Here is a 27,015-nt window from a genome sequence, read left to right on the forward strand (position 1 = left end):
TCCACATCCAGGGCAGGCTGCCGGTTTCTCCCTTCTCCTCGATGGGGATCTGGGACAGGACCGGTCACGAGGGCTGTAAGATACAGAAGTCATAAGACTGTACCCTCTATGCACTCTTTTTAGTAACGTGAAGAAAATTAAAAAATAAAAATAAAAATGTTGCTCATCTATGACCTATTGCAGATCTCGTTGATTTTGCAGAAGGGGATGATGGATCCATACTGACTGTAGGGCTAAGAACATTAAAAAAAAAAAAAAATGTATTCTCAGCCCAATATTATGAAGCTTTGTAAAAAAAAGTAATTCACTTACCTGCAGAGCTTTAATAGCAGCCTACAAGAGCACTGTATCTTTGAAGGGAACGAAAATGAGCGTTTTTTAGTCTAATTACCGCCATTTCAAATTTCCCGCTCTGCCCCTTTAAAGGATCGCACATGCGCACTTGGTCGCGAGATCGCGAAACCGCCATTTTGGATATGGGCAAAATTCACTCTGAGTCCGGTCGGACGCATTGCGCATGCGCGAGCGTCTTACCTTCATGCTGATCGTCTGATCGAGGTCTGCATCACACACAGGACGCCAGAGGATTCCCACAGCCTGTGGAACTAACCACCCAGGCTCCCAGGGTTTCCCAACTCCGTGAAGAATGGGCTACATGTGCCTGGGCTTCCTGAGGAGGGAGGCTGACCTCCACAGGGACAAGACCATATCAAACATGGTCAGGTGAGCAAAAAAAAAAATATCCAGACAAAACTGAAAAAATAAATAAATAAACTGTCCTAGGGCTAGGAGGACAGGAAAAGACTGAGGTGTGGAGGATACTGGGGTACCTTATATACTAGGGGAAGGTAGGCTTAATTGTTTGATTGTTTGTGTTTCCTGTCCTGAGGGTTAGAGGGAGGAGCTAAACCCATATGTTAAATGCTGCCATGATTAGCCAGGAAAGATTGATTGTGACGAAAGTCCCTCTAAGCACCATAAGTTGGATAAGTGCAAAGGTCATAGAATACTTTAAAAATGGCCTCCCCCTGAAAGTGACTTAGAACCATGGGAGTGCTGGCAAGAGGGCAATAGTCCCCCCCAAGCTTCAAGCATGGGAAGGTTGGCAAGGGGGCTTATTTATACTTGCCACTACTTGCCATCCCTTCCTTGATTCTTGTAGAATTTTGAATGTATTATTTACATATAAATGATGGATCAATCCTTGTCTATTTGGTTATAAGATCGACTTATGCTACACATTCTAAATCATGCAGGCTTCTAAACAGTTTCATAGTTAACTATGTAAAGTGTGGTTGATGGATTTTTGTAATGTATTGGCTTGTATTATAATTGACCACTATCTGCCTGCAAATTTGTTTCAACCAAGTTTGGTTGAATCCAATTTGCAGGCATATTGTTGCCAATTCTGTTGAATGTGGGAATCTGCTTGCATTTTTTTCTATTATTCAGTTCCAGACTTCTGCTGGTTGGTTAGATCTGGACAGGCTGAAATCTGGACCACACGCAAATTAATTGGAGGTGGTGTTAAGAACAATGTCTGGATTTTGCATTGTGATGATCCATGGACAAAACAGGATTATTTTTGAGAATCCATTCTGGGGACATTTCAACTTTGTCTTCAATTTAAAAAGCTTTCCAAATGATTCATCGTGGTTAGAAATACTGTTAGAAAAACTTTCTAAATTGGACATATGGCAGTGGAGCTCTGAGAACCAAGCATGGTTTAACCACTTTAAAAATCAATGAAAAGACACTCAATATAATAGGGAAGTCCAGATGCCAGGGAACTGTCAAATCTTCAGGTTTCCCAGGGTTTAGAATTTAATTTGCTTCGACCTGCGAGGGCCCCTGAAACCTTCATGCCAAAAGAAAATGGTGATTTTGCTTTGGCCTACTCCAAGGATCAGGCCATATATGTGTTGGACGAGATCCCAACTACTGGGGGCTGTCCCACTCCACCTCTGATGAGGGCTACGAGCGTGGAGTGCCGCATCAAGGCAGTGGGGGAGGATACGCAAGGCCTCCCTACCTGTTACACCACCTTGGAGGCTCCAACAAGCCCAAGTAATACTTAATCAATGCCTAGATAACATGGAAGACAGGCACATGTAGCAGAATTTTGAAAATCTTTCATTCCTGAAAGTGTTATCCCTGTGGAACTGCCACACTACATAAAAAGATTGTACCTGAAGATTTTAGCGATTAGAGCACTAACAGGCTCCCCAAAGGAAGTTATCTTCCAGTTCCAGACAATGTCAGTACATAATGCATTCATGAAAGCAGTGAGAGAACATCCTTCCTACCCGTTTGAAACTGCCACCATGACGATCTTTCACGATCTTTGAAAAGATAGTGTTTACTTTGAAAAGCCTGCAGGGACAGGCTATAGACACCAGAACCACTATATTAAGCTGTGTGTGTGCGTGTGCATTCTAGTGAGTGAGCTTGCTTGCGTGTGTGTGTGTGCCTGCTAGTGAGTGAGCTTGTGTGTGTGTGCCTGCTAGTGAGTGAGCTTGTGTGTGTGCCTGCTAGTGAGTGAGCGTGTGTGTATGTGTGCCTGCTAGTGAGTGAGCTTGTGTGTGTACGTGTGTCATTGGTTATAGCTCTACAAATCGGTGCATACCGCTCATGAATTCTGTCAGATTGTTTTCGAGGTTATCCACTACATATATAACAAGATCCCTCTAAAGCAAGGTTTTAGAAGTATATAATCATATCTGTTCCATTGTAGGTGTGGCACTGTGCCAATCACTTGTTTGCAGAAAAAAGTAAAGGGTGGTCACAGAATATCTAGACCATGTTTATTACAAACTTTTCTGTAGGGAGCATGTGTGTGTCATTGAGCTTTTCTATATGGCGCATGTGTGTGTCAGTGAACTTGTCTGTAGTGAGCATGTGTGTATCAGTGAGCTTTTCTGTAGTGAGCGTGTGTGACAGTGAGCTTGTCTGTAGAAAGCTTGTGCGTGTCAAAGCTTGTCTGTACTACATTTGTGTGTATACCAATAAGCTTGTCTGTGTGTGTCAGTGAGATTGTATGTCAGTGAGCCTATGTGTTGCATCTGTGAGCTTGTGTTTTTATGTCAGTGAGCTTATATATATATATAAATGAGATTGTTTATCTATGAGGTTGTGTTTCAATGAGCTTGTGTGTCAGTGAGATTGTCTGTGTCTGCATGTGAGTATGCTTACTGCATAATTAAACATTTTACTCTGAAAGGACCAATATTTTATATTAGAAAAAGAAATATATATATATATACATATATATATATATATATATATATATATATATATATATATATATATATTACTCAGTCATCTGGGGTGGCAAGACATAGCCTTACATATTACATGTGACAATATATGGCGCAATGACTTATGGGGCTGGCACAGATTTTTTTCCAGGGCTGCTTTGTATCCCCAGTCCGGCCCTGCCCCTGAGCTAAGGGTAATGGAGCACTACTCAAAGTGTTCACATTAGCAGAAAATATTTCATATTTAGATTATGATCATTTTTATTTGTCTAGAAGTCGTATGCCTTATATCAGAGGACCGCCTTATTTATACTGCCTGCCTGTGATTAATCGCATGATGCTGCGTATGGTTTACCTAAATTTTAAATTCTAAACTGGACACTATCTCCATTATATAACACTAGTATGCTTCTGTCTTATTGTTGGCATTTAAATTGTTACCGCTATATGTCTCTTATGCCCACAAAAATAAAGAATTTGAAAAAAAAATAAAAAAATGTCCAAATGATTTTTTTACAGAAGTCACCATTAAAGTCTATGGTTTTTTTTTTCTAGATAAATCATTTGGAAAGTTTTTCTTCCAGTATTTAATCAATTGGAAAGCCTTTAAAACAAGGCCATTGGCCTTGATTAAATATGATTTGACATGCTTTAAAATAATTTAATAATTCTGTATAGATCCAAAATACTACCATGCTAAAATAGTTTTCATAATATTACATAATTTTAAAAGCTTATACAAAATATTAAATAATTTTAAAAGTTTATCCTATGTTATTAAAACAAGAGTATTCTTAGGGAACTCTAACACAGTACATTAAATACTTCATAATTTTTTTCAAACATAAATCTTATCTTCACCTGGGACCATGACAGTGTTTTGGTACTGGTCATGGTATCCATGAAACATTACAATTTATATTTATAATATTTCAATATGTGCTAAGCAAGTAATTGAATGGCAAAATAATAATACTTTTTTTTATCCAAATCTGATCCTATGCCCACTATAATTTCAATAATTTGTGTTTTTATTATAGTGATTGAATCAAAATACCACTTTTTTATTTTCTTTTTACTTAAGGTATGTCAAACTTTTATGTGATAGTATTATTATTATTATTATTATTATTATTACTTTCCATAGTAGTTTCAAAACACCTAGGATTAATATGTTATGGTAGAAAAAATATAATATGAAAAATACAATATAAAAATTAACTGTAAATAAAACTTAATTAAAGCATATAATAGTATACATATATATATAGCAGTCACTATACCTGGCATTCACATGTTTAATTTCTTCGGAAAACTCACATATGCCAACTATTAAATTCCAACTTGGAATGCTTAAAAAAAATACTGTCAAGCTGAATACAATTTGAGTAATGCTATAATTGCCAATTCCAAATGTATATAGAAGAATAATGCATACGGCAATACATATGCAAACTGTTTTGGTAGCTCTGTGCCCTCTTGCTTCTGGAATAATATTTCTGTCATGAGTTTCCTCCCGTATTCTTGTTACGAACATCTGTTGAGAAACACATTTTATATAATATAGTTTGACATTTATTAATACAGACTCCTATGTTGTTCTAGTTTTCAGTTCAGTGGCCAACAATATAGAGTGACCACTAGTTAAAAAACATAAATTGTGTGGAGATCTGTTAAAACTTCAACCATAGACACATTAAGTAAACAAGTAGCCCAAAATTGAGCTAATGAAATAAGCGTGTGCACCACAGCCAAAACTAAATCCAGAAATGAGCAGGGGTGGAAATAAAGGTATAGATACTGGAATGAGACCCGTACTGAGACTTTACTCGTCTTATCTGAGATTAATAATGAATGACTCTACCAGTTTGTGTAATATTTGACTCAAGTTAAGCCATATCTTCTTCATTTTTTTCCAATATAATACCCTTGCGTAATGTGGATATTCTCATGCATATAAACCAATTTAACTCTGACCAATGATGTTATCTACCTGTGTAGTTTCCAGATATTTTTGGTTAACAATATCCTATGTTAATAACAAATTGCCTCGTAGTTAGCATGCCAAAACCTATATGGCTCATAAATTGCACCGTGGACTTATTGTCGTTTCTCTGATGTGATTTTATTTATTTATATTCTTTGTACACTTTTATGTTCTTTTTTTTGTTATTCAATGCAGACTGATTGTCTACTTCCTGTTATTTCTTTGCTTGATAAAACTTTCAATGAAGTGCAGATAACATTTAAAAAAAAATATATTGTACATTAAAATCATTTTAAGTTTTACCCTGGGATTACAGCGACACAGGTGTTTTTTTTTTTTGTTTTTTTTTTTACTAAACTAAGAATTGTCAGGAGATCGAAGTGAATTTCAAATATAAGGTCAAAGTAGCCGAACTGGAAATATTCTCCCAGTCAGCTATGCTTCCAATTCAGGTACTTTAGTCTTAAATTTGAAAATCACTTTGAATTCCTGACAATTCTCACTTTAGTGAAAAACCCTGCCACTTTTTGTACAGGTTACAATGCAAGAAACACCTTGTTTTCCCTTTTCTCAGAGGCGTATAGTTAAAGCAATTTCCAAAATATAAATGATTTTCAGCATCACAAAGGATACTGTGCTGGACAGTTATTTGTATGACATGTGTGCACAAGATGCTGTTAGCATGTACAGTTGTAATCAGCATTATTCAACCCCTATTGATCAGGTTTATTGTCAAAAGTTACAGACTTTCAGCTGTTTGCAATGAACAAATCAAACAAAAGCAATTGAAATAGCTCAACACAACGAATGCTGGTTTCCCTAGATTCAACTGACAATGCAACTTAAATGACTTCTCCAGTATCAAAATTATTATAAAATATAGAATTTTCCAGGACTACTTCTGCAACTGAGCCTTGGTGGAATTTTAGGTATGCTTGGGATCATTGTCCTGTTGTCAGCTTTCTCACAGATGGTATGACATTTTCTCCTAGGACTTCCTGATACTTCAATTAATCCATCTTGCCTTCCACATTAATCCATCTTGCAGGTTTTCAGCTCCAGTGCCAGAGCATCACCGAGACACCATCATACTTAACTGTAGGTACACTGTGGACCACTGTATTGACTCATTTCTAACATGCAGTCAAACATGACACTAAATAAACCCCTAGCCAGTTCTGGTATTTCAAGTGTTCCACATCTGGTGCAACTGTTGAAACCCTTGATTAGTTGCATTAGGTGTGCTTGAGAAAACACCTGCCTATTGTGCTGTTAAGGGATTCCAGTGGGTTAAATAATTTTGAGACTGTCATTATAAGTTGCATTTTCAGTTGAATTTGAGGATTGATGCATGAATTGTGTTGAGCTATATCAATTGCTTTTGTCTGATTTGTTCATTGCAAACAGCTGAGAATCTGTACGTTTTGACAATAAACCTGATTTTCAATGGGGGTTAAATAGTTTTGATTACAACTGTAAGTATACATCTAATCTGGCCTATTTGGGGAGCATGTGGACATAGGATTTCACAACCATGCCTTCTCTACTATTAAAGGAAGATTTAATACTTTCCAAGTGTCATTTAGGAGGGACAGTTTCTATTTTGGCCTAAATCCCTCTGTCCTTCTTTTCTATCCTAATGCCCCCTTTTCTAGGAGCGCCATATTGCTGTTGTGTCTGAGTGTACAAAAGAGCTCCATTGCTCAGAACAGCCCACGCACAACCAAACAAAAATTAAAGTGGACATCCGAAGTGTTGCAAGGTGTGAAAATCGACATAGATTAGCTCTCACTGGGAAAGGGTGAAAAAAAAAATGACTATGAGCCTGAAAAGTGGAATGATTGATTTTGGATTAGAGAGGGAAAATATTGTTGTGAGGCTTTGTATGTGTCAGGGTACACATCTCTACTCATCGTCGTTTGTCCACTTGATGTTACTCCATCATCAAAAAAATGACGGAGTGCGCCATTCTGGCATCAAAATTGATGCAGAGCATTGTTTCAGCGTCAAGAATGATGCGGAATGCTTTACCCATTGTTCTATACAAACACTGTGTCATTCCAGCGTCACACTTCTCTGACATTCTTGTGTTGATCTTATTATGTCAGACACTAGGTCTATATTACCTCAGTCTCTCCTATTGAAGGAAAAACTACAGAATTGTAATTCCAATAATGCTGATGGTGCAACCACCATCCAGGTGAATATGTTGAGGCTGCATCTATGAGCCAGTCTGAGGTATTTCACCTGAATGCGGTTGAGAGAAATAAGAATTATGGCATACCATGCATGCATTTTGTTTGATGTGCCTGGGGTTGGGGAATTAAATCAGACAAGAAAAAAAATTGTGTGTTAAGAACTATCAACAAAAAAGATTGCAGCTTAGTTACAATACCAAGTTGACCAAGGCAAACAAAGCACCATCACCACTACAGCCCTTTGTATTGGTTATGATGCTACTGAACAAAGCGTGACATCACCCTGCTTTGTGTAAAATATTTTTTTTAAAGGACCACTATAGGCACCCAGACCACTTCAGCTCAATGAAGGGGTCTGGGGGCCAGGTCCGTCTAGTTTTAACCCTGCAGCTGAAAACATAGCAGTTTCAGAGAAACTGCCATGTTTACACTGAGGGTTAATCCAGCCTCTAATGGCTGTCTCACTGACAGCCACTAGAGGCCGCTTCTGCGATTCTCACTGTGAAAATCACAGTGAGAAGACGCTCACGTCCATAGGAAAGCATTGAGTAATACTTTCCTATGGGCGGTTTGAATGCGCGCGCGGCTCTATGGGCGGTTTGAATGCGCGCGCGGCTCTTCGAATTCGGCGGTGACGTCGGCAGGAGGAGGAGAGTTTCCCAGCGCCAAAGGAGCACGGTCCTGGAGAAAGGTAAGTGACTGAAGGGGTTTCAACCCCTTCAATAGAATAAATGCTAATGGAATAGAATAAATTCTAAACCCAGACATTTGTGACAGAGAAGATTAAATAATTAAATTTTACTTTCAATATTGTATAACGTCCCATTGTAGTGAAAGGTGATATTAAGTTTACGAACTGTCATATTAGAAATTATAGCAGAATTTGCCAGACACATAGTCTGAAGAAAGCCCAAAGAAACTGTTTGAACTGACGAGTAAACTTAAATTATATCAACTATAAAGATAAGGTAAATGACATCAAAATAGCCACCAGGAAAAGTTAACTCTTTCCTGGATAGGTATGTTTAGTGGGACGAGACTGCCCTCTATAGACCAAATACTTAAATTGTTATCTAGAAGGTAACCACACCCGAGTGTTTCTATTGGTCTATCACCCAGAGAATCTTTTCCTTTAAAAGTTAAGACAAAGGGAAGAGAGGGGTAATCAAGAGAAGGGATGCAGGGGAATCAGGAGAGGAATGCAGAGAAAGCAAAAGGTGGCAGAAGGATGCAAAGCAAGACAAAGTAGACGAGAAAGAAACATTCCTTGACACTTAGCTACCTGAGAACATCTGGTGAGAACATCTCTTTAACTGGTAAATATACTGGTTTCATTTAATTAATCTAATTTAATTAAAATTTTCTAATAGCATGATATATGACTGGATAAATCACGATCAGATTTCGATATTTAGAAATCTTAGTTAAATAAGAAGTACATTTATAAACTTTCTATTCTGCAGATAGAAATGAATAAGTATGTATTTATGTGACATACCACATGTTAGCATATCGTGATATTTATCCAGGTGTATTGATTTGCTCTAAAATAAGATAAAATATCTGTTTAGGCAAGTTAAAAATTCAGCTTGTAGAATTTGGTAGATTTCTCTTATTGGATGGTTCCAGGAAGTGACTAATGAACTGGTTTAATTGTTATTTTAATTAAAATTACATGAGAATAGATCTTAATTACCTAGGAGGTCTAGCCAGCATTGAAAGGGTTATTCTAACTGTCAGCTAAATTTTTATGGCTTTACGCTGCAGCTCTGTCTCTATGTGAAACTTTCTTTGTCTCTGTGAAGCCCATCATAAATCTTCTTGACAGCTAATGTTGTAGATTCTAAGCTGTGTTAACCGTTGGAAAATATATTACCATTTGTATTGCATATTCATGTTATACTAAAATGTCATTGATTATTGTCACGCATGTTACTTATTATTATTATTTTAAAAATGTCACAATAAATTGTATCTATTTTTATAACAAATTGTGATTCTATTTATATGGAATACATTTCACTTACATGATAATGATCTTTGGGATCTGAGAATTGAAATAGTGGGCAATTCTCAACTGTTTACTATTATTATCCCATAAATATCCCCACAATGTCTCTCAGTGTCCCTAGTGACTCAAAGTCCCCATGTCTCCCAGTGTCCCCATGTCTCCCAGCCAGTGTCCTCAGTGTCCCCAAGTCTCCCAGTGTCCTCATGTCTCCCAGTGTCCCCATGTCTCCCGGTGTCTGTGTTCCCATGTCTCTCAATGTCCCTAGTGTCTTAGTGTCCCCAAATGTTTCAGTGTCCCCTTGTCTCCCAGTGTCTGTGTCCCTAGTGTCTCAGTGTCCCCATTTCTCCCAGTGTCCCCAAATGTATGTGTCCCCATGTCTCCCAGTGTCCCCATGTCTGAATTCACAAGTACCCCCATGTCTCCCGGTGTCCCCAAGTGTCTCAGTCTCCCAGTGCCCCCATGTCTCACTGTGTCCCCTAGTATCCTAGTGACATCGGGACACACTGAGACATGGGGACACTGAGAGAAATGGGGACACTGGGAGACTATGGGACTTGGCGACATGGGGACACTGATACTGATACATAGGGACACTGAGACACTGGGTGACTAGCGAGACAGACACTGGAAGACAGGGAGACACTGGGAGCAATTCAGCTATTCAGCAGAATAAAACTGTGAGTAGTTTGTTGGTGATTTTACATAATTTTCTCTTATGTCACTCCTTGTGATTTACATCATGTGATGTCATGCATAACTAATTAATTATACAAATGATTAAGGCTGGTATTTTTTTTCCAAGAAAGGTGGCAACCCTAACTACTTTTCATATACTCTTGCTTAAATGAACACTATAGGGTCAGGAACACAATCATGTATTTCTGACCCTATTATGTAAAAAAACACCATCTAGCCCCCCTGACCCCCTCTTGCCTAAATATAGTAAAATCTTACTTGTATTCAAGTCTGTAGATGCTGGCTCTGCCTCTGAATTGACATAATCAGAAGTGGTGATCTGAGCAAATTACAATGCGTCCCCATAAGATTGGCTCAGACTTTCAACTGGGCAGATCAGGGGCAGAGCCAGCACAAGTCAAACATAGCCCTTGCCAATCAGCATCTCCTCATAAAGATAAATTATATTAATGCATCTCTATGAGGAAAGTTCAGTCTGCATACAGAGGGTGGAGACACTGCGTGGCAGTGCTGCACACTAAGCAGTACTGCCCCAGGAAACACCTCTAGCATCCATCTAAGGAGTGGCTAGTGGAGTTATTTTCTCTGAAAAGACAGTGTATAATGCAAAAAGCCTGAAGGGAATGATTCTACTATACTATACTGACTATAGTGTCCCTTTAAGTTTGGAAGCTTAAGAGGGTTGTATGGCAACAAAACTTGTGTTGACTGGCTGACAATAAAATTAGTTTAGGTAATGCAGACTTTGGTTTCTCTAACACTGTGGCATGTTCCCTTTATTCTACACTCACTACCTACACCTTTACTCTGTCCCAGACTATATACCAGGAACGTCTGCCTGCTAGTAAGACGATAAGGAGATAAGTGGACATGTGAGTGCTAGGGGACAGTCCTTAGAAAGCGTGGAGTAGGCGCATCATTTTATGCATTTATGTCAAGCTCAGGGTGCTGCCTGCATAGCCCTTAGTTGGACAGCCTGCATGATTGGCAGGCAGCCTGACATGCATTCATGCCAGGCTGGCCTTTCAATTCTTTGGACAAACATGTCCCCTTTTGGGGCATGTTTACCCCTTTTGGCAGGTCTGGTCACGTGATTCGCATCAGTGGCCCACCCTTTTACCCTGCCCATTGACTTCCTGCTTCACTGGACAATGCTATTAGGGGGTATGGATTTACTTGAAAGATGAAAGCATAAATTAGAGAGAGATTAGCATAGAGTATGTGTTTTCGTATAGCTGCATCCTTTCCCTCCAACACCATCTCCATCAGATACACGACGCTTGGGAGGTATGGTTGTTTTAGTGTGTTTGGTCGATAAGATTCTGTAATTAGGCCCATCATAATTGTCAGTTTCAGGCCCACTGGGCTCTTAATCTGGCCCTGAATATAGTATCAATAATGCATGTTTGTATTCATGACACCATAGTGTTCCTTTATAAGTTAACACTGAAAGTGTTCAGTAGTAAAACCAGGAAGTCAATGAAAAATGCAAGTTGCACAAAGATTTGATCAGAGTTCAGAGAATATGTTATGAAAACAGTGTCTTACAGAATAATGATAACCATCAAAGTCCCTTTTTCAGTGATACAAAACTGGTAGTCTTACCTTTGTTTTCCTGTATGAAAAAAAACGTCTGCTGTGCGGATGTAAGCTGAGATCTTTAAATGTATAGCAAAGTAGTTTCAGCTTTCACATTTCCTGGCACACGCGCTAAACGTGGGAAATGAAACAAAAGATCTACTGTGCTTAAAGTGGAAGCATACATAATGTCAGCTTGCAGAGGCAAAACAGAAATATGCAACCTGGCTTCAAAATTGTTGTGCAAATTAAATTGTCTATTTTATTAATGTCTTTAGCAAACAGATGTAAAATATTAGCTATGCAGATTATTACTTATGTTGTGCTAAATCCTAATGCTCTACTGCGCAAATAAAATGTCAGACAAAATATTATCAGTTTTACAGTTCAAGTTCTCCAGTTACAAGCCTGCACTGAATTAACCGAACACAGAATGTTTTAGATGACGTAATGTGTTTCTATTCAGCTTCCTAACTAAGACATAACATGAAATGAATCATAAAAATATAAAATCGATCAGACAATGAATGATGTCCAAAGTCAGACAAAACCCATATTTCTATATAGGAATAGGAACTTATGTTTTAGCAATATCACAGAAGTCAGCAAATCTGTGGGACCGTACCAGGGGATTCTTGGCATCGTGATTACAACAGTGTGCCATAGTGGTTATGGAGCCTAGACTGACTTAGAGTGCCCTTTTAAAAGAACACTCTGGAGACCATAACAACTTCACTTCCGCTCAATTGAGTTGTTATGGTGTCTGAAAGTCCTGTGCGCTGCCTTACATTAAGGAGTTAAAGGGAAACTATAGTGCCAGGATACTATAGTGCTGGCAGATAAGAACCATTTGGCCCATCAAGTACGCCCAATTTTCTAAATACTTTCATTAGTCACTGGCCTTATCTTATAGTTAGGATAGCCTTATGTCTATCCTACGCATGCTTAAACTCCTTTACTGTGTTAACTTCTACCACTTCAGCTGGAAGGCTATTCCATGCATCCTCTACCCTCTCAGTAAAGTAATACTTCCTGATATAGTTTTTAAACCTTTGCCCCTCTAATTTAAGACTATGTCCTCTTGTTGTGGTAGTTTTTCTTTTTTTTTTTTTTAAATATAGTCTCCTTCTTTACTGTGTTGATTCCCTTTATGTATTTAAATGTTTCTGTCATATCCCAATGATAGCAGAAAAATGAGAGCAGAAAAAAACTCTTCAGTCACTTACCTGAGTCCAGCGCCGGGTGAGACCTAAATGTCCGTCCTTGCATTTGTACTTCCCCTATAGGAAAGCATTATAAAATGCTTTATTTTGGGGTTTTGGGCGATCCATTACACAAAGAAGATTATCTTCTATTCAGGTTCAATCCAACACAATTAAAAAGAACGAATATGCAAAATCAGCCTATTGCTTTAAATACTAAAAACCTCCATCTTACATCAAGACTTCTGCCATGTCTTAAGCTCCCTGATCTCCAGCTGCCTTTGTGCCACAGTGAATGTAACAATATCTCATAAATATCTGACAGAAAATTATTCTGTCGATATGGACAAAATGGTACATTACTCTTTGTTATAATAACATTACCTAACCAAAACTGTGTAGCTTTCTTGCATTCTGCGTCCCATCCATTTTAGGACTTCGAGTGAACAGCTATTTCCAGCTCAACCAGTCCTAAGTCGACACAAATCTTCACTTCAATTTACAAATTAGCTGGTATGGAAAAAATCAGGACTGGTCACATTCTTCCTCTTTACTCTACCAAGCTCCAACACCTGCTTCTTAGTGTTGCAATTTGTCACTGTAAACCTTCAATATGAGCTACTACCTCCCTGCCACTGAGATAAAAGCCCTAGATTCAGTTCTCTAGTATTTCTACAACCCACTATTAACCCAAGAACAATAGTCGTGGAGCTTTAAATAAAAATGATGGTTATTACCTCAATGCCTGTGTTCTTCTAATACCTGGGTGATAAAATTCCACTTACATATATTTATAGAGAAAATACAGTGAGCAAGTCTTGTCTAATAAAGGGTGTAGTAGGATTTCACACAAATGATTAACTAACCCTTCCCTTATTTAGGTAAAGCAGCGAAAATAGAAACAGAAAGTAAAACAAAAAGTAATCAGAAATCCTTTTAATTTTTTAGCAGCTCACGTCACGTTAAATACAAATTTTTGAGCGTTTTCCTAGTTCATCTCATCCCCTCGCTAGTTTAGGGGGCGTGAATGGGGATTAGTTTGGGTTGGAAGCACCTGTTGTGTGGCCCCTTGCAGGCACCCTGCTCTGTTCTCTAGTCCCCTTGAGTTTACATGTGTCGTTAGAGGTCATAGAGAAAATTGCTGTGGGTGAGTAAGTTGACTGAAATTAGTGCCGGTGGATAAGGAAATGGTGGATAGACCAAAGGGATGAGAACTGGCGGATGGTGACAAAGGTAAGCACATACCTAGTGTGGCGAAAGGGACCTCGCCACTGGGTTTTGGAGAGGCCTGTTTGCCAGCCTCCTACCCTGTGACTATGGCCCTATGGTGAACTGGGGTTTAAAGATACTGTTTCTGTTTTTTTTTCTTTTTCAGTGCAACGGTTATTATGGATTTTTATTTGGCCCTCTTTGGGGCTGAAAAAAGATTTTAGAAAAAAGAAGGTATCAAATGCAACGTCTTATTTATTTATTTTTTACAGATACCTAGTTATTGGTCCCCCCCTTATTTTAATTGAGGGCCCCCACCCATAAGCACATACCTAGTGTGGCGAAAGTGACCTCGCCACTGGGTTTTGGAGAGGCCTGTTTGCCAGCCTACCCTGTGACTATGGCCCTATGGTGAACTGGGGTTTAAAGATACTGTTTCTGCCTTTTGGACTTCTAACTGTAACAGATTTGAACTTTCAAAGTGGCACTTCGACTATAGTTGAAGTGTCGAAGTTGCCGCCATTCGACATTCGAACACAGGGAACTTCCAGGGAACTTTGACAATTCGAACGGCGTTTGGTGAGTCGAAGCACATAAACAAGGGACACACATTGACTATGTTCATTCACCAGTACGTTCGGTAATTCGAATGGTACTTCGACGGTTTGAAATAGACCGTCCGCAAGGCCTAATTCTCTGGAACTGTTTTGGGCATGAAACCATGCGTGCGGTCAGTTAAAAAGAGACTTCCAGGAATTTCCTAAACCCCTGCTCTGACCTGGGTGATTTTTGGATATGTTGTTCACCCAGATCAGGGCTAACAGGGGATGTGACTTATGGGGCTTGGACTTTGTAAAAATGTGTGTTGTTCTGCCTGGAGATAATAAAGCTAATGCATTATCTGCCTTAATTATCTCATAGACAGAGGGGAGGGATTGTATGTGTGTTAGGGGAGTGTTGTAGAGTTAATTACTGTTCTTTTTGGTTTATTCCCTTTGTGTCCCTGTGCCCAACAAGGTCCACCTGGGTGTCACCCTTGTTGGGAAATTTGCATAAAAGGCCAGTGTGCCTCCATTAAATTTGAGTTCCTGCTTACCCTCAACATAGAGTCTCATCTCATGTGTGGGGAAAATGGCTGTATCTACCCTGGGAATTGCTATATCACTATACTCCCCTGGGATTATAATCACTAGCTCTTTTAAGAGCTGTTCCTGCTACGCTCTCTGGAGTAGGAGAGGTTCACCCACTGGAAGCTGGATCCTGGTCTTGGGTCCAGGGTGGGTGGAGGACGGCGAGTTCCCAGCCAAGCTGTAATGCTGGATGTGGAGACTACAGTGCTTATGGTGTCTGGCGGAGTGCTTGGAGTCCTCGGTGAGCACTAGGAGCATCGACTGACGGAGGCACCCGGTTGGGGTGCCAGGCGGTCCGTCACACCTAGGATTTGGTAATTGGCTGCCGGGATTTGAGATTTTTGCCAGTATAGTTAGTAGTAGGTTACCTGAGCAAGCCCCTCCTTGTTTTTTTTATCTTCACTTGATTTGGGGTACATACAAGGTATACAGGTGTCAATGCTAGTTTAGATATGACTAGCAATTCAGACAAAAAAATGGCTTCCTGGGGGCGTGGCCACGGACCGCATGGAAGCAGTCGCATAAACGGAGAGCTCCGCCTTTCTGTGGGCCCAATATCGAGTTTAACAGCCGCAATCTCACGGAAAAAATCCCGACGGGTGGCCGAGGACTCAGGGAACACTATGTCGACCAAGCCCGGCAAGAAATTAAAACAAAAAACGATGGACTCGCTTTTAAACTCACAGCATTCAGCGAGCATGCGAATCCAAGATGGCGCCGGAGCACCGCGATCACCCACACATGAAATGGAAGCTGCAGACAGTCAGAGCAGCTCCTGCACCGCCACTGTACTCCCAGCCACTGATGCCTCAGTGAGTAATATGTTACAGACCCTTAAATCTGACTTACGTTCTGACTTACTGAAAATAGCGTCGGATATACGAGCTGATATTCAGACCCTGGGGGACAGAACAGCTCATCTTGAGGAAAAAGCAGAAGGCCTCATGGAAGCACATAATGACCTGGCTGATGCACATGCAGCCTTAGAAGATAAGGTCAGGTACCTAGAGGGAAAGATAGCAGATAACGAAGACAGGGACAGGAGGAATAACATCAGGCTCCGAGGCGTTCCTGAAACTATAGGGCCGCAAGACCTAGTCCAATTTGCGCAAAAGCTATTCAAAGCTTTAATCCCAGCGCTAGAAGACGCAGACCTTCGCTTGGATAGAATACACAGATTGCCCAAACCCAAACACCTACCTGCGGCTACCCCTAGAGATGTTATCACGAAAATTCATTACTTTACAGTCAAAGACCGGATTATGCAGGCATCCAGACTTGGCAACGTTCTCCCAAGAGAATACGCAGATATCAAACTCTTCATTGACCTTTCAGCTGCCACCATGTACAAGAGGCGATCTTTTGCCCCCATCACCGCAGCCCTACGCAATGCCAACATCGTGTATAAATGGGGGTTCCCTGCCAAATTGCTGGTCAATAGAAATGGTGTGCACCGAGCAATACTCACCCCAGAAGACGGACTAAAGACTCTAGAAGACTGGAATATACCGATCCAGACAACCGACAGGCAAAGATCCGGTACATCACCACCAGCACGTAAAATGGCGAGAGACGGACAACGAGTTCCGTGGAATATAACAGACCCGCGGACCCGAAGGAACTCACATATTTGAAGCACCGCGCTACAAACACCAGGACACGTAACCTTACCATTCACTATGCTTTAATGTCTTGCTATGTTAAAAATATTTGTTAAATGTATACCCTGCTGTATGATTCTTAGAGCAAGTAGACACCACCATGTGAGCACAGCCATAGGCCCCCAGGCGGTAGGAGGGTTCTATTATGACCATAACTTTACAACCCGTACGACCGATATTGTATACTACAATAGTTTGAAACCACCACTACCCCCCACGCGGCTTACAGACTAAGCCAACATATACCCGTTTGCAACCTACTGCACACAGCCCCAAGGGCTAACGGGCAATTGTATATAGTTTTTTCCACCCTTCCCCTTTCGACGACCCATTTGGACCGATACCCCACAGTCAGGGTAACAGGTGCTCGGTGCACATACTTATTCTTAATCTGTATTTGCACCCTATCATCACCACTTGCCACTAAAGAATAACATAGAGTCATCATGCCGTTAAAGATTATTTCCCTCAATACCAAAGGGTTGAACTCACCCAACAAGCGTAGGCTAGCTTTACAGGAAGCTAAGAAACAGGGTGCACATGTGGCATTGTTTCAAGAAACCCATTTTAAATGGGGTTCCAAACCCAAGTTTAATTCCCCTTGGTTCCCGGTTGATTACCACACATGCTATCATGCAAAAAAGAGAGGTGTGTCCACTCTAATAAGCAATACTGTGGCATTTGAATTAGTACGAAAAATTGGAGACAAAAAAGGTAGATACCTTATTATACAATGTCACATTAACAATCAACCGTACACATTGATGAATGTCCATTGCCCGAATGATAATCAAACTGTGTTTCTTGCTAATGTCTTCTCTCTCTTGTCACTGTACAGTTTTGGGGAGGTAATCATTGGAGGCGATACTAACTTCCTCTTAGATGTAGATATGGACTCATCCGCTTCTAGAACGGTAAATACAAACACCTCACACAAACGACACACACAGACAACCAATATTCGACAAACATTAATGACGCACAACTTCATAGACCCTTGGAGAATCTCACATCCGACGGATATCGACTACACAGCAGCACACAAAAGTTACTCCAGGATAGATAGATTTCTGATCAAAGCTACATCACTGGAGAAAGTGACACACACTGACATTGGCGTTATCACATGGTCAGACCATGCCCCTATCACGCTGACCTTATCAGATCACTGCCCCTCGGACGGTCGCACCGCCTGGAGGCTAAATGAATCCCTACTTAATGACCCGATAATAGTCTCCCAAATCTCAACAGACCTCCAACACTATTTTGCAGAAAACATACAAACTGCTACGACACCTAACTTCATTTGGTTAGCACATAAAGCGGTGATCAGAGGCAGCTTTATAAAGCATGCGAGCCAGGCTAAGAAAACACGCCAAGCGCAATACCTGCAAATTATAGCGAACATAATGTCGCTAACTCACAGAAATAAACATATGCCATCGCCAGACATACAGACAGCCCTACTCAAGGCACACTCTGACCTTCGAGACTTTGAACTGGCCAAAACCACATATCTACTGCAAAAAGCCAAACACAAATTCTTTGCCTATGGCAATAGAGCTGGAGCAAAATTAGCCTCACAACTCAAACAAAGATCAGCCGCCTCCAGGATTGCCTTCCTAAACAATAGCATGTGGTGTAATCACCAAATTAATATAAATATTTTACACAAGGTTCGTCTACATTAAAAGGTATTTATTTAGAAAGACAACAACACAATACTATAAATGTATCACAAACACACAGCCCAGACTCACGGTGCAACAACCCTTTTAAATCTATCTATCTAGTAATCCCCTTCCCCACACGTTTGATCTCACCCACGGTTAGGCCTTCACATCTAGTAATGGCTCACTGCTGCAAGTCCAACATCACATCCACCAAGGAAGAAAAGGAAGCAATAGAGTATAACATGGTTCACATGTCTGCACATCTGCTCAGCAGCACAGCCAAGAAGGAACAGAGAGGAATGAGGATAGAGGGGGAGTGTTATCTCTTTCCTGACTTGTAAAGGTATTGAATTACCATATCAAAGGTTAAGCTTATCCCCCTGTAAGAAAGATCTACATGAACTTGGTCACATGACCCCTGGTCACCATGTTAGTTTGATGACAGAATGTCACCACATAGCAAAGGTCAAAAAATCATAGATCCGAAGAAAATAGTAAATGAATTATCTGACTATTATCATGCGCTGTATAATTTGGGAACGGTAGGGGAGGTAAAGGTCCCCACACTAGAAGATGTTAATAGCTATTTGGATGATGTCCAATTACCTTCCCTATCAATAGACGAAGTCAAACGACTTCGACAACCAATAACCTCCGAAGAGGTGATCAAAGCCATAACAGACCTCCCCCAAAACAAATCACCAGGACCTGACGGCCTGCCCAACTGATACTACAAAGAATTCTCCAACATATTAACACCACATCTAACCAACTTCTTCCGACAAGGCATGGAAGAAGGAGCACTACCAGCAGAGACGCTTTTAGCCCACATTTCCACCTTGCCCAAACCTGGCAAACCACCTACTGTGTGTAAAAAGTTTAGGCCCATATCCCTCTTAAATAGTGACGCCAAATTGTACGCAAAAATAATCAGTAACCGACTTACACCAGTCTTAACCAGCTTAGTGCACAACGACCAATCCGGGTTCATAAGAGGGCGTCAAGGCTCCAACAATACTCGAAAGGTCCTTGGCATAATAGCAACCATGGAACATAACTCGGTTGAGGGCCTTCTCCTTGCGCTAGATGCGGAGAAGGCCTTTGACCGTCTAAACTGGACATATATGCGGGAGGTGCTCCTGAAATATGGACTACCTCCTGAGATTATCAGAGGTATTATGGCGTTATATGCAGCACCAGCGGCCAAGGTTTCACATAGCGGCTTTCTATCCAACACGTTCCCCATAACAAATGGGACACGTCAGGGCTGCCCCCTGTCTCCGTTACTGTACATCCTGTCCCTAGAACCCCTAGCCCAAAAAATACGTTCCCATCCTGACATAGAGGGTATAAAAGTCTTATCTCACGAATACAAATTGTCACTTTTCGCCGACGATATCCTAGTGACACTAGGAAATCCTCAAACATCAGTGCCTAACCTCATGGAAACCCTAAAAAAGTTTGGCGATATATCATACTACCGCTTAAACCAAGACAAAACCCAGGCTCTGCCTGTTAGGCTCCCCATGGCCACTAAAGCCTCACTAAAAGACAAATTCAAGTTTGATTGGAGATCATCCTCCTTGACATACTTAGGGGTGAAAATAGCTCCATCGATAGGCGAGATAACGAAACTCAACCACAACACTCTCCCACAACAATGCACCAAAGAAGTTCATAAGTGGACACAGACGAACATATCGTGGCTAGGGAAAATGAACGCCTTTAAAATGGTAGTTTTGCCAAAAATACTATATATGTTCCGAATGCTTCCCATCCATATCCCGCAATCACTCCTCAAATCCCCTCAAACTATATGCAACAGATTTATCTGGGGAAATAAGAGACCACGCATTCCACATACTATATTGCAGAAACACTCATCACAAGGCGGTGTGGGACTGCCCAACATAGCCTTATACCATAAAGCCTCTGCCCTAACAGCGGGAATAGTGCTACACACCCCAGTAGGGAATATCCAATGGGTTGACATGGAAAAAGCCCAATTCCGAGAAAACACTGCCATAGACTACATGTGGACACCAAGAAAACTCCCTACCACGAGATTTACCCTGCAAGTGTGGACAAACTTCCTAGAGTCCCTGGGAACTAAACATATGTTCCATCCTAAGGTGCCATTGACAGCCCTCAGATCAATTTCACCTGACATTCACATACAAAAATGGTTGCACGCAGGAATCACGCATATAAACCACATATTACTGCTCCGAGGAATGATGTAATTCCCTGACATCCAAAAGAAAAGGAGCCTTCCCAATGACGCCATATTCACTTACCTCCAACTCAAGGGGCTTCTCACCACACATGTACCCCAACAACATTCCATCCTGAATCAAACATCTTTCCCAGCAGATGCAATAATAGAGAGATGTAGAAAAACTCCAACGAAATCTAACGCCATCACCCTCTGTTATAAAGCGTGGGAAGACACTTTAACCCCTACTACACCTAAATGCAAAGCGTCATGGGAGGCAGATTGCTCTATCCAACTCACGGAGGTGGAATGGGTACGTGCACTAAATGATATATCCAAATGGTCACGATGCTATACGCACATCAAAGCACACAGGAAACTCCTATATAGATTGTACTTGACCCCGAGTAGGCTTCACAAAATATACCCAAATTCATCTTCTCTATGCTGGAGATGCAAAGCTGCGGAAGGTACGCTCATACATATATGGTGGAACTGCCCTAACATTCAACCTCTCTGGACAGAGGTCTATCATACACTTTTGGCCCTTCATGTGCCCATCTTCCAGAAAACCCCTGAAGTATTCCTGCTTATGCGATTTCCTGCACTATTTGACAAATCACATAAACAACTGAGTGCCCTCACCATCCTAGCAGCACGCAATCTAATAGCCCTAAACTGGAAATCCGCGCTGTGCCCAACTAGAACCCACTTAAGGGACAAGCTGCAACAATTTTACGTTTTCGAACGCATGGCCATAACTGATAAAACGAAAGCGCACACATTCCAATCAACCTGGGCCCCGTGGGTCAAACTGAACGCAACCACACATTGATATCCCCTTGAAGCAACCAACGTAACCCTAATCACCTCATAGACACCCCCTGACTGTACGTGTAGAGAGTAGATAAAAGGGGCGAGATGTTCAATGCAGGATAACTGTTTCTCATTGGTTACTTGTTAACTGAAATGTAAAAAGGGCGAGACATGTTTGCTTAACGAGATGTGACGGAATATGTATTATGTTAACGAACATACGTGTTTATAGCATACCAGGAGCATTTGCTACGATTTACCAAATGTATGTGTAATTCACCATTACCTTGCTGTATTACCTTTATTGACCTCCTTATGTTTACCCTTTTTGTTAAAACTATACTTTTACATCAAAATATACCGTTAAAATATACCTTTATTGACAATACTACGTAAGATTTGAATGCTGAAAACCAATCAATAAAAATTATATTGAAAAAAAAATGGCTTCCTGCCCGGTTGGACTTTAGTGTCCAAGACAAGAACATATGGTTTTTATTAATGACAGCCTGACACCCATCACCCTTTCAGGGAGTAGCCAGTGCTCACTCTGGAGCACCGGCTAGAGCAAATAAAGGGGTCTGCTGGCTGTCTAATGATGACCATTTCAGATTGTATCATTCGTATTGTTTCAAGCACAAATGCTCCCACTGCAGGGGTGCTTACCCTGCAGTGTGCTGCTTTAAAAAAGTGATGCAGCCCTCCAAGAAAAATTACATTCCTCAATCAGAGGATACCAATGAACATGGTAGAAATATTGCCGTGGTTAGGTCAGTATCCCAAAGTTAGGGAAGCAGACAAGTTGCGAGACAGTTTTTCAGTTGGGTTTTGGATTCTGTTTGTTCAGCCTGATTTGGAATCGGTGATAGGAAAAGAGGAAATCCGTGTGGGAAAAGGTGGAGTTTGGCTGGATGGGAGGTCAATTTGATAGCCATCTGTTTGTCAATTTGCAGCTGTTGCTTTTAGTACTCGTGGGCATGTTCTCCCTTTTTGTTGTCGGATGTGTTGTATTCAAGTCGATGTGGGTGGGTTCAGTTTGATCTGGAGTTTGTGGCTTTAAGTCACTTTGTTTCTGGTCTAGTCATTTTAATTACAGATGCAGGAGGTAAAGACCAGGGTAGGCAACGCACTATTATTTGATTAATCCAATAAAACAGAGCAAAAAATGTTTTCACACGCTGTGTAATTTGACTCATAACAACACTCTGATTGTTTAATTGAAAGTAATTCCAAAGAACTTTCCCACGCTGTGTAAAATGATACAGAGCACTCTGATTGGCTGGATTTCAAGCTAACCAATCAGAGTGCTGTGACATGTAAATGTAGAGACTTACCTGTCAGTCTCTTCATTTACCTGTCAGAGCACTCTGATTGGATGGCTTAAACCAACCAACCAGAGTGCTCTGAGCCTAATTGCAGGGCGGGGCAAGGCTTTATAAGCCTTCCCCCGCCCTGCAGAGCTCAGTCTGTGCGGAGCCCTTCATGGGTGAAGATGGATTATTTTTTTTGCGCTCAGGTTTTTTTTTTCCTTTTTCAGTGCAACGGTTATTATGGATTTTTATTTGGCCCTTTTTGGGGCTGAAAAAAGATTTTAGAAAAAAGAAGGTATCAAATGCAACGTCGTATTTATTTATGTTTTACAGATACCTAGTTATTGGTCCCCCCCTTATTTTAATTGAGGGCCCCCACCCATCGCTCAGGGGTGGGGGCCAGGGGGGAGGACAATAGGTCCCCCCTTATTGGTATTTAGGGCCCCCACCCGCAGCTCAGGGGTGGGGGTTGGGGAGGAGAGGACAATAGGTTCCCCCCTTATTTAACTTTAGGGCCCCCACCCGCCACTCAGGGGTGAGGACGGGGGGGAGGGACCATAGGTCACCCCTTCAGGTTAGAAGCCTCCACTCGCGCGGCACGGGTGGGGGCTTGGGAGGGGGGACACAGTGTTTTTTTTTTTACAGTGATTACTAGACATTGTTTACTAGACATGCCCCTACTCGCGGTATAGCGAGTAGGGGCATAATTTACTTATACTAAGTACTCTTTACTTAGTATTAGTAAATTTGGCTGAAAGGCCAATTTAGGTCTTTCAGCCTTTTAGTAGATAGCTCCCTAATACCGTGGGAATTAGGGAGTTTTTCTACTTATTCATTCCTGTCATTCCATTGACTGGCTAAGTAACTTACATTTTATATGAATATGTGTTACTTGATTGTAGTAAGTGTTGCAAATGCTTACAGCTGAATCCTGGCTATGCTTGCATACTTTTTATTTAAACTTGTATACAGTGTAACATTCTTCATTCTTCCACTGGGTAGGTATATTAGTACTTTGGCAATACTATGCTTCGGAACTTCGGCACTTCAGCAACTTCAGAACTTCGGCACTTCGGCAATTTTGAAACTTCGGTTGGTTCAGTGATGGCACGGGGGGATTAATAAAATAACAGAAAAATCCAAGGGAAGGTATCCAAAGAAGGGTCAGGCAGAAATCAGAGTCAGACGGTCCAGAGGCAGGCAACAAAACAACCAAGCACTGACTGAAAGGTGTGCCCTGCTTATAAAAAAGAGTGGCTCAATCACATAACCTGGTCTCACCTGTAGGAGGGGTTAACTGAGGTCAATGTGGCTGAGTGTGGGACACCGCCCCTCAGCCACACCTCCTTCAACCTCTGACCAGTCTCCTCATGCAGCAGCTGCCATCTTGGAATGCTGGAGCAATCGCTCTGAGTTTCCTGGCTGTGAAACGAGGATTAGAGTATGCAGACTAGGGTGCAGCAGCCACAGGCACTTTAACTGCTGCAGACTGACCTTAATGGCGTTATGGACCCCTTAAGGACCAAATTTCTGGAATAAAAGGGAATCATGACATGTCACACATGTCATGTGTCCTTAAGGGGTTAAGAGAGAAACATGGAATACAGGGTGTAATTTGTACCTTGGAAGGAGTTCCAATCATACTGGCACTGGGTTGATCACTTTGATTATCTTGAAAGGACCAATGTAGTGTGGTCCTAGCTTCTTGGAAGGACAGGACAAACGCAAGTTATGTGTGGACAGCCATACCTTATCACCTGGCGCATTAAGTGGCTCTAGGGACCTTTTGCCTTTCTGCATGTCTCTTTTGGAAAGACTCTGTATTCACCAAGATCGACCTACGTGGGGCGTACAATCTGGTGCGCATGCGAGAACATTGTTGTGCTTTACTTAAGGTGCTTAGTAATATTTGTCTGTGTTGTCTTAAAGTGTTCAAGCAGTGAGCAACTTCAGGGATGGTAGTGGGACAAAGAAGGTTTGGTAAGGCAAGGGGATGGTAACCATAGTTGGCATCAAAAGTGGTATACTTTGTGGACTGATGAACATGGTTATTATAGGAAAACTCAGCAGTTGGGAGCAGGAATAGCCAATCATCTTGTAAATATGAAGTGTAGCAGCGAAGGTACTGTTCCAGGGTTTCATTGGTTCGTTCAATGTGGCCATTCGACTGGGGGTGATAGGCGGTGGACAAGTTTTGTTGAATTCTCAGGTGTTTACAGAAATGAGACCAGAAGTGTGATGTGAAGTGTGTAACGCGGTCTGTGATGATGGAACGAGGTGCACTGTGCAAACGGTAGACTTATTGTAGGAACAAGGTAGCGGTTCTGGCTGCTGTAAGTAATCCAATGGTGGCGATAAAATTAGCCATCTTCGTGAACCTACCTACAATTACCAGGATGGTAGTGTATTTGTGAGAAGGAGGCAGATCCACAATAAAGTCCATGGTAATATCAGTTCATGGACCAGAAGCCAGCAGAATAGCACGAGGTGTCTTCGAATGGGCACATACACCACAAGATATGATGTCTTTGGTGTCTAGTTTGATGTCAGGTCACCAGAAATAGCGGTTGATACTTTCCAGTGTTTTTGTGATTCTTCCATGACCTGCGGCTAGTGAATCATGGAAATGGTTGAGAACGTCAGGTTGTAGAGATGGGGGTTCATATATTTAGGAATCATGGTACCAGAGGCCTTTTCTTGTGTACAGAGGAGGGTGTACAATTGGTGGCTCAACACTTGTGTAGCAAGGAAGTGCTGTGGTGACAGAATATTGTCTGAGATGGAGGGATCCTGTTCTTCTGTGTCATACATACGGGATAGACTATCTGCCTTTAGTTTTTTTCAGCCAGGTCGATAAGTAACCTGTATAGGAAAATGAGAAAAGTAAAGAGCCCACCGGGCTTGGTGTGACCGGAGTCGTTTGTCAGAGCGTAGATATTCCAGGTTACGATGACCAGTGTAGACAGGAAAAAAGGACACCTCCAACAGATATCGCCATTCCTCTAAGGCACACCTAATTGCTAGGAGCTGTCTCTCTCCCATGTCATAGTTTTTTCCTGGGGGAGTCAATTTACAGGAATAGAAGGCCACGGGATGGTGGCGCTTATCCTTTTCTCCTCATTGGGACAGGATTCAAGAAAAAATGCACTAGCTTGCGTAAACAGTTTCTTGAGATGATTGAAGGTCTACTGTACCTGGGGTGTCCAAGCAAACCTCTCTAGTTTCTTGGTAAGAACAGTAGTAGGAGCACATATTTGTGAGAATCCACATATAAACTGTAGATGATAAAAGTTAGCAAAGCCCATAAACCGTTGTACTCTGTTTTTATCCTTGGGACTGGGACAATCCAGTACGGTTTGTGTGGATCCATTTGGATGCAGCCAGGGGTGATGGTTTACCCCCAAAATTCTACTATCATGGTGTGAAAGACACATTTCTCCAGCGTGGCATAGAACCCATGGTCTCAAAGGTGTTGGATGACTCTCTTCACATGTTCAGTGTGTTGTTCCAAAGTATCTGTGTCACTACTGCTAGTGTGGTCCAACACGCAGAAACTATGTAAACCTATACATAGAAATAAGAAAGGAAATAAAAGGACAGACCGTAAACCGGACCTTAGAATGGCCGAACTAATACGTTATAGACAGAGAATGGTCAAAGGGAAAGCCGAGGTTAAGGAAGCCAGAAATACACAATACCGTTTAAACAAGCCAAGTCAGGGGAACCACAAATCGAAATAACCAGGAACAGGCAAGATCAGAATACCAGAATATCAATATCACAGGGAAAAACGCACTCTCAGGAAACCAGGAACAGGAAACCACGACAGGGCAAGGTACTGGGGCAAATCAGGGATTTAAATATCCCTCTCTGTTCTCTGATTGGTCAGCCAAGAAGGAACAGAGAGGAACAGAGAGGAATGAGGATAGAGGGGGAGTGTTATCTCTTTCCTGACTTGTAAAGGTATTGAATTACCATATCAAAGGTTAAGCTTATCCCCCTGTAAGAAAGATCTACATGAACTTGGTCACATGACCCCTGGTCACCATGTTAGTTTGATGACAGAATGTCA

General features: G+C 41.3%; 1 protein-coding gene across 2 annotated transcripts in view; it reads right to left on the bottom strand.

The window, feature by feature from the left end:
- The window catches only part of STING1 (stimulator of interferon response cGAMP interactor 1), a 56,926-nt gene extending 43,247 nt beyond the window's left edge, over positions 1-13,679 (bottom strand). The window contains exons 1-3 of one of the 2 annotated variants that reach the window (XM_063447474.1): positions 13,667-13,679; positions 11,755-11,859; positions 4,541-4,794 (exon numbers count right to left, since the gene is read on the bottom strand). In XM_063447474.1, coding sequence (XP_063303544.1) covers positions 4,541-4,794 — 254 coding nt within the window. In that variant the 5' untranslated portion in view covers positions 11,755-11,859; positions 13,667-13,679. Of the gene's footprint in view, positions 1-4,540; positions 4,795-11,754; positions 11,860-13,313; positions 13,387-13,666 lie in introns of those variants that run through there. The other variant, XM_063447472.1, reaches the window with a different exon arrangement.
- Between the last annotated feature and the right edge of the window lie 13,336 nt (positions 13,680-27,015).

This window comes from Pelobates fuscus, chromosome 3, assembly GCF_036172605.1.
Source record: "Pelobates fuscus isolate aPelFus1 chromosome 3, aPelFus1.pri, whole genome shotgun sequence".
NCBI classification, from domain to species: domain Eukaryota; kingdom Metazoa; phylum Chordata; class Amphibia; order Anura; family Pelobatidae; genus Pelobates; species Pelobates fuscus.